A 9715-nucleotide genomic window follows, 5' to 3' on the forward strand; every position below is an offset into this window, starting at 1 on the left:
TTTATAACTAAATTGATAGTTTTCATTATAAAACTTATGTACATATACTTTTTTCTGAAGAAAGTTCTGTAATTTGTCCACATTTAGAAGAAGTTTACTTATTTTTAATTGCTTGCTTCTAGGAAGCAATTCGCCGACATATTTTCCGTATGCATAGTGACCTGAGCGTAACCCCCCTCGTACAAATCCGGTGATCGCAATACGCATGAATCTGTCATTAAAATAAACAATTATCGGATTGTACATGTTAAACACGTGCCCAATATCCATGCTTTTTTGTTATTTGTTTCCTACAAGGTGACAATCGGTAAACTTCGGCTTCAAAACACAGCATTTAATGAGCAGCCATATTTGTTAAATCATAACAGACAGAGAGAACAAAAAATTGACGATTATACGATATATTTGCGTAAAAAATGAGAAAATCGTGCACAGAGGACTAAGTTTATGATATATACATGCATTGGTTCAAGAATTGGATAAACGTTATTTTTCACAACTCATTGGTTTGAAACATTGTAGCTACATTGTATTTCTCCTCTCTCATGTATTGGTTTTTTTTTATCATTGCAACATAGAATGCACAAATTATGCGTTACTTGTCAATCGATCATTTAAACTTGAACTCCAAAATATAATTTATAAATCTTGAATCTTGACATCGTTTTGGCTTAACAATCGGCACTTTAGACGACGGTACAGGCCCTGAAAGTGACCTCTTTTTGTGCACATTTCCCCTATAAAGTGAATTTGAAAGTGACTTTAAATGTTCCGCATTAGTTGAATAATCTGTACACATTGTTTAGAGGGTCTCTAACTTGACAAATTCGTAGGTATGGCCAATTTGCAAAATAAAGTATTTAATTACTCATTTAGTCCCTTATTCAAAAATAAATGATATGATATAGTGTGTCTTTTTATGTTATAATGTACTACTGTTTCAGATTAGGGTGATGATTGTCGCCTGTTAAAACGTTTGAACCAGCTGCATTTGTTTGCACAAGTAAGGAACTTGTTCTTCAGTGGTTGTCGTTTGTTATTGTGGTTCATATGTGTTTCTCGATTTTATATAGATTAACCCTTGGTTTTCCTGGTTGAATGGTTTTAAACTAGTCATTTTGTACCCTTTATAGCTTGTTGCTCGGTGTGAGCCAAAGCTTTATGTTTAAGTCCGTACTTTGATCTATAATTCTTTACTTTTTTTTTTTTTTTTTACAAATTATGAATTTGATCGAGAATTATTTCATTGGCACTCATACCACATCTACTTATCTCAAAATAAAGACTTAAGATATTCATTTGGCCTATATTTTAGTCTTTAAAGTAATGATGAGTTTTTTAAATGTTTATAATAGAGAATAAAAATCAAAGTAGAGAAATAGTGGAATATGATGGAGTTGACATCATGTCATTTGTTTTTGTTTTATACGAACCTTTTTTTTTCTTTATATAAATAACACACGTATGTATTGAACAGGGTGCACCCGATTCATTATATTAGGTTATTTTTTTTTTTAAATAAAGAAATTCAAGTGACCATGGGAATTTATCAATTTAACACTCTGTATGATGATGTACAATGTAACTGTATGAGGAGATACCGGACAGACCATGATCCCTTTATGCAGAATAAAAAAAAACACAGACTGAGTCCAACTACCTGTCTTTTTCAGAATATTCATAAGAAATAAAATGTATGTGGCCATGTACACCTCCATTATGTGTTCGAACATCCTACAATATATTTAAGTTGTACCTCCAAACATGTAGGAGGAGATAGTCAGACAATTATGATCTCTTTGTGCAGCTAATAAAAAAACTACCAGTCAAATATGTTATAAAACATGTGCTACTTTTAGAGGTAGGTGGTGTCAAAATTAAAGACATTTTCTCAAAATTTAGTGGTTTTTTTTTACATTTCTATTCTGTGGATAGACATATCTTACATGTTTGTTTCGAAGATAAACACAGGCGGATTTTTTCAAAAATATTTGGAAAATATTCTTTATATAATAGATATAGGGAGCTGTGGTGTGAGTGCCAACGAGACAACTCTCCATCCAAATAACAATTAAAAAAAGTAAACCATTAAGTATGCTTTAAATATGTTGGAAATAATTGTTTTTTATCAAAGTTTCAGGATTTTAGAAAAAACGGCATCTAAATTGATTTATAGGAATTTCATTGGTAATATTTTCATAAAAACTAGTACAAATATTCTTTAGATGTAATCAAACCTGATATCGTTTTAAAAAAGGTCTTTGAATTCGTTTTCGAGTTAAATCAATTTCAATGAACTTGTACTGTTGTGGAATGTTGTAATGATTGAAGACCTTTTGTTCAAATATGATTGCTTGTAAAGGATAAACAGGACACATTTGACGTATACCGTTATAGTTTTGTTAAGATTATTTGTTAACTGATATGGATCGCTAACAGATGTTACAGAGTGCTTTCTTCACTTAATAACAAATTCTTATTAATAAACTCATCATATATAGATATTAAATCTATTTAGTTCAATGACCATGATGACGGTTTGTTACATATGTTTAATGAATACTTTCTTCTATCACTGAAATGACAAGAACTTTAAGGTAAGCTTTATAAATATTTCAAGGATATTCAAAGATATCAGGACAAAATAATTTTGCAACACAATAAGTAACACTTAGATGAAACAATCATCTAGATAACAAAGGAAAAGAGGAAACTTAACAAATAGACAGAAGGATTAGGAGTACTCAACTTCTGTAATTTTTCTGACATTTTTTTTAAATCTTTTAAAACTAACACTTATGTTAGTTATTCAGGCCCTCATACCTACGTGAATTATCCCTTCGTAAATTTTACGGACGCCATCACGAGTTGGTTGACCGTTATTGAATAACCGTATCACAAATGATATCGGATATGTTCCTTACGTCGTAACTACAATCCCCTTCCCTTTCCTGAATGTGACCTTCCGAATTAGACTATTTACCGGATTTGTTATCACATAAGCAACACGACGGGTGCGGCATGTGGAGCAGGATCTGCTTACCCTGAGATCACCCCTAGTTTTTGGTGGGGTTCGTGTTGTTTATTCTTTAGTTTTCTATGTTGTGTCATGTGTACTATTGTTTTTCTGTTTGTCTTTTTCATTTTTAGCCATGGCGTTGTCAGTTTGTTTTAGATTTATGAGTTTGACTGTCCCTTTGGTATCTTTCGTCCCTCTTTTATGAATGATATTAAAAATTAATTTCTATTTTTACAAAAGTAATTGTTTTTTTTTTAAATTCTGTACATCCTCCATTTCTGAGATTATAGTATCATTGTATTACATATTTTTTGCAACATTAATAAATTCTCTAGTTGTTATCAACTGTCCTATCTATAATTGTTTATCACTGTGTGTTAATCGTCAATACCAAGAGATTGACTTGATGAAACTGTATAGTATCCTTTGATAAAGTTACATGTATCAGCACATTTATTTTGCGGATAACTGTATATCCGTTTTTTTTTATTTTCCACAGTTATTGTTTTTGCTATCGCACCGGTTTATTTTTAATTCTGAATTTATTACTATTTGTTCTCTACTGCTTTTTTTGTGCAAGTATTCTTTGATCTGCAAACCCAATTCAGGCCCTCATACCTACGTGAATTAATTGATAGGAAGCGCATGCTCTGGGATGTCGTACCAACTTGGAGATAAAAAAAAGATTTTGAATTGACACATGTTTGCTTCTAATATGGGAATAAGTTCTTAAAAAAAACAGGAAAAAGTTTCTACAATTAAATAATTACATGATTTTAAACTGTATTTCGTATTTTATATATAAACATCCATTATAATAAACGTATTGTTCCATAAAATATTGAAAAAAAGAACTGGCAACTAAATGCTAAACCAAAAAGGAAAAAAAAAATTAAAGAAACCAAATGCACAATCCCAAACTGTATATTAATGTGGAAACAGAAAACCCCATTTTAAAACCAAACCATAATATGATTTAAAAAAGCTTTACTGTTAGCTGCTCTTTCTTGACCGAGTACCAGAATGTTGTTTCACAGAGTACAAATCTGTCAAAAATTATATATTCCGGAGTCAAAAGTCGGTAATATGAAAAAAGTCTATTGACCCTAACTTTTTCACATTGTTGTTTCGTTTCAGTCTTCGTATTCTGTCGTGGTTATGTCTTGTACAGATGACTTTAATATCATTATATAGCATGTATTATATCACTGCAACGTATACTAAGTATTATAAAGACGTCAGTATGAAAGTGGTTAGAAAATCAGCCAAAATAACCATGAAGTATGAAAAAGTTGCGTTCCTGAAAGTACACAAGACTGGAAGTTCAACAGCTCAGAACATATTTTTACGATATGGATATTCTAGAAATTTGATGTTTGTTCTGCCTAAAGTGCGAAAAGGTCACTACGACAATGTGATATCCCAAGGAACATCTTTGAATGAAGACAACATAGTACCATCATCGAAAAATAAAACGTTTGATATATTATGTTGCCATGTATTGTACAACAGAAAAGCATTTCAGAAATACGTTCCCGGTAAAACGGCTTATATTGGTATTGTACGAGAGCCTTTTGAACAGTTTCTATCCACCCTGAAGTATTTTCGACCCCCACATATATTTAAGAATATAAAAGAATTGAATCCTGTATTAAAATATCTCCAAAACCCAATGAAATATGAAAAGGCCTATTCTTACACAAACAATAGGATGGCGTTTGAGTTTGATTTTCCCAGACATTTGTTTACTAATTACACACGAAAAGAAAGTCAAGCCTATTTATCAAAAATTGATAACGAATTCCATTTTGTTATAATCATGGACTATTTCATGGAATCCATAGTAATGATGAGACGGATATTAGGGTGGAATGTAAAGGATGTATTATTCTTGAAGAAGAATTCTGCGAAAAAATATTGGTTTATTGGACATAGATATCGAAACTTGTATGAAAGATTCGCTAAACTTGATTACGATTTGTATAATTTTTTCTATCGACGATTATGGGAACAAATCCGACTTGAAGGAATAAACTTTCAGCTAGAACTGAAATATTTTAAGAACCTCAGACAAGAAGTTGAGGATTATTGTGTAAAAGAGGTGACAATGGAGAATCCATATCTTGTGCCAGTCTCTTTATGGAATGTAGCATTCAATGTAACGAGCGTAGATTGTACGTTGTTGATGATGGGCGAGCCTGACTTTGTTTCCCTTGTAAGGAAAAGACAGTCTAAAAATGACTCGAAACGAAGGTGAAGCTCTAAACATACCTGCCAGTGTTTGTAAAAATCAGGCAATGTAGAAGAAGTTTTAAAACATGACTGAAAAAAACCACTGACATAACCATGCTTTTTTGGAATTATCCTCATCCTCGGTTAGAAATAATATGTCTTTCGTTTTGGCGTGTCTAGTAATTTGAGAAATCTCAGGATAACTTTTGGTTATGTGGAGTTATCTTCTCTAAATGACTAATATCTAGTGTAAAATATATATCTTGAAATACCAGAATTTGTAAAGCAATTAAATCACTGGGGTAGAGCTGATGACCGTAACTGCATTCACGGTCATCCCAAGATGTCGGATGAAAAATTAGGTCAGTATCTGTATTGTCTGTTAAAGTGTTTCTATATCATTTTCTTTACAAATCATACATTTCAACGGTGTAAATTTATAAAAGATTCACACGGAAGTCACTTATTACTACCGAGAAATGTGCATGAAAAAGGAATTTCGATTTGAAAAAATAGCTCAGATGACCGTAAATCACAATCGAGATGACCGTAACAGAATCAGTGATTCATAACAATGGTGATCGTAATTGGTTTTAAGATGACCGTAATTTGTAAATGATGACCGTAACTTTTAAAGGGTGACCGTCAATTCTACGAACTATCCGTATTTATATAACTACCTTTTTGTATCACATGATTTATCGTGTTGGTATAAACATATCAATATGTGAGTATTATCATATAGGAAGAAGAAAACAAGACGTGCTTCAAAAGCATAGTTTACCATATATATCTTTTTTACGGTAGAGGGTTTAATTTTAAAAATGAATTTGCAAAAAGACATGCACATGAAAAAGTAGGGAAAACATGCTACAAAAGCGCGATAAAATGACACCTTACAAGTATAATGAAAAATATGCGGTGCACAGCCTCCAACTGCACGACATACATTTTGTCGTGCAAATAAAATAACATAAAATATTTTGAAAATATCATACCACTAAGCTATTGAAGGTGAGCACCAGCAAAGTAGATCCTTAAAATAGTCTTGTACGAATAACGTATCACAAGGGGGAACGTTGTCGATTTGTATATATACAGAAATGTTATTCATACAGTCAGGATTCTACTTCGTCAAAATTATCTCCCCATTACGCCAGTTCATGCCACAATCGTAGAAATAGAAGTCACAGTAGGGATGACGCGCTGCCAATTTTGCTCTTGAAAACCGATAAATTTATCCACATAGCACCATTACGATGCTTATATGTCAGTTGTATTTTAAAAGACAAATGTATCTACTAGCTAATGAACACCAGTTAATGATCTTGTCTGCATTGATTCAACTTAAAAATATTGTCTGATCGGATGTCAGGTGGAATTTTCGAAAATTATTAAGCATTTAAAAAAAATACTAACTAAATATTTCATGGAAAGGCAGACTAACATTTTTCAGTGGTTGAATATTTTAAACCCTAGTTATCACACACAAGAAAATCATATTTTTTTTCGAAGATATGCATTTTCATCATCCAAATTAAAAGACTGTCGTCAAGTACTATTAGAAAAAGTAGCTATTCGAACACATCTACTCTGTTTTTGTGATTCATTAGATAGGTATTAATTTCACTTGACCCATATATTTCATCTTTTCGTACTGTCATTTGTTTACGTTATAAAGTCAACCTGTAGCTTTGATATATAAAAATGATAGAATCTGAAGCGAGATGTTATATCAAATACTCTTGCTTTGTACGTTTTAAAGACAAAATATACACATCAAACACGCCCTAACATAAAAAGGTGCACTCAATTTTTTTTCTTTTCGATACAATCGTTACCTATTTTGGGGAATTTGTTCTTGATTCACATAATGGAAGGGCAGACACGAAGAAAATTGTCGTTTTATTTGTTTCAAATAACTTAACAAAAAAATTGTTATTATATCAAACATTACAGTAAACATTTATCTCCTTCTCTAACAAAGAGCATCGATTCTTTTGTTCTAATTCAGCCGGGTTTCTGGCTGCATATATCAAGACAAATTAAGATTTTAATCTGCTTCCTCTGGGACCATACACATGGACTCGATTACCGAATATTCATATGTATTATTAATGTTTTTATGCTCCATTTATGGGCATTATGTTTTTCTGTTCTGTGCGTCCGTTCGTCTGTTCGTTTGTCCGTTTGTTCACCTTCAAGTTAAATCAACTTGAAACTTAGTACACATTTTTCCTATGGTATGATCTTTTTAATTCTAATGCCAAATTACAGTTTTATCCCATTTTCACAGTCCACTAAACATAGAAAATGAAAGTGTAGATGAGGCATCCATGTACTAGGAACACATTCATGTTTCTTCAAATTTTCGTCGTATCGCTGTCATTTTGTGTTAAAATTTTAACGTCGTTATCAATAAATATTTCATTGTTTACGAGAAATATGCAATTTACTATCATTGTCATAAATCCAAAATACGGTCAATTATATTATAGTTTAAAAAAGGAAATTTATGAAACATATTTATATCCGCTAACCGAGCACCTATTGAGATCGACAAACTCAACAAAAAGCTTTGAATACAAATACGGATATTTCTTAGAATTGACGTTCATCCTATAAAAGTTACGGTCGTCCTATATAAATTAGTCAGTCTTTACAAATTACGGTCATCCTTTACAAGTTACGGTTATCTTTTTACCAATCACGGTCATCCTTGTTATATGTTACGGTCATCTTGAAAATATTTTGATTATGATTTACGGTCATCTTAACGATTTTTTCAAATCGAATTTCCCGTTTCATGCACATTTCTCGGTAGTAATTAGTGATTTTCGAGTGATTCTTTTATAAATTTACATCGTTTCAATGTATCATTTGTAAAGAAAATGATTTAGAAACACTTTAACAGGCAATACAGAAACTGACCTAATTTTTCATCCGACATCTTGGGATGACCGTGAATGCAGTTACGGTCATCAGCTTTACCCCAGTGTAAATGTTATATCGTGCACACTATTACATTTTGAATTTAAATAAATGTGTAAATGAGCGAGTTTTTGTTTGTCATGTCATGTTTCACCACTGCCTGATTTAAAGGCAGATTCGCACTTAAAATTTGGACGATTTTTGATGAAGCTACCCGTTCTGTCTCAACGTTTTTCACCATTATTCATCACTCTATAACAACGTAAAAATTTTGCCGTGTTTGATGCGATTTTCTGGATTTTCCATCTAGAAAAAATATGGAAGGGACGATCATCTTTGACGAATATAGTTCATCTACATCTAAATAAAAATAGCCAGAGTGTAAGAAAAAACAATGATATTAGGCGAATCGGCAATAACGTGGGGATTACAATCTTAGTTATCTTAATTATTAAGCTGAAGAGAAATGGTTCAATATTTAACCATTAAACTACAATAATTTGTGAGTTTTTGAGGAAAAAAACTTTCTGAAGAAGACTATAACCCCTTTGAAATCACAAAGAAATATTGAACAACTGAACGAGGGTTAGACATCTTCTAGATGAGCCATTACAAAAACTTTTGAACACATATTTATCATATAATATATGATTATAACATGATTACGCAACTACATGTATGATAAAGATATATAAACTCACTTCTCCCGAACAGCTGGTGCAAATGGACATTACTTAGCTTGTTTACGTCATTAAAATAAATCAAGTATGCCATGAAACTTTTGCCAGTGGCAATAGTATTTCCGTTAACATATTTTTTATGGCGAACCAAGCTATTTAAAAAAAAAGGAGATTGGACACTTGTTGCTCAGTACCGGCTTAGGATGTGCTACACCATGTCTGTATTCGATATGAGCTCGCTTTTTAAAAAAATACCTGATATTTGAAATTAAACAATTTCGTATGGAAGGAAAAAAGTGTATCATAGGAATTTACTATAATATTAAACGAAAATATACAGCTTGACTGTGTCCGGAATTTTTATTCTTTTTATTTTATTTTCTGAAACTTTTGAAATTTAATTAAGTACTAATGATTTTTAAAAACAATACTGGCATCGCATACATCCCAAGTGAATAATTCAGAATAAATAAATAAATAATTGATGGTTGGAACTCTTGTATGAACATTTTTTAACTAGACACCTACATATTAGTCGCTACTTTTTACCTTGAAAAAAAAAAAAAAACAAACCAAAAAACAAGTACGAGGAATCTTTTTTTTACAGACCACAGTGCAAACTCCGAAACAGTGGTAACGTCATCCTTGCTACGATAAAGTGACTTATTTCAAGGGAGGTAATTACGTTGTTAACTTTCGCGACGTCAAACTGCGACAAATCGGGAACAGATGCATTTTTCGAGGGATTTATGTTTTAGTTTGACAACGATTTTTTACATAATTCATGGTCATTTTACAAAAATAAAACATTTTCCAAATTTTTTTTACACAAATTAAGAGCAAAGATGTGTGT

The 9715-nt window shown here is 31.7% G+C and overlaps 1 protein-coding gene across 1 annotated transcript; it reads left to right on the forward strand.

Moving 5' to 3' along the window:
- The first annotated feature begins 2502 nt into the window (after positions 1 to 2502).
- On the forward strand, positions 2503 to 8800 carry LOC139486624 (galactose-3-O-sulfotransferase 2-like). Its single transcript, XM_071271555.1, has 2 exons — positions 2503 to 2597; positions 4157 to 8800. The coding sequence occupies exons 1-2, from the start codon at positions 2581 to 2583 to the stop codon at positions 5274 to 5276; spliced, it is 1137 nt and encodes a 378-aa protein (XP_071127656.1). The 5' UTR covers positions 2503 to 2580; the 3' UTR covers positions 5277 to 8800.
- Positions 8801 to 9715: the final 915 nt, after the last annotated feature.

This window comes from Mytilus edulis, chromosome 1, assembly GCF_963676685.1.
Source record: "Mytilus edulis chromosome 1, xbMytEdul2.2, whole genome shotgun sequence".
In the NCBI taxonomy this organism is placed as follows: Eukaryota; Metazoa; Mollusca; class Bivalvia; order Mytilida; family Mytilidae; genus Mytilus; species Mytilus edulis.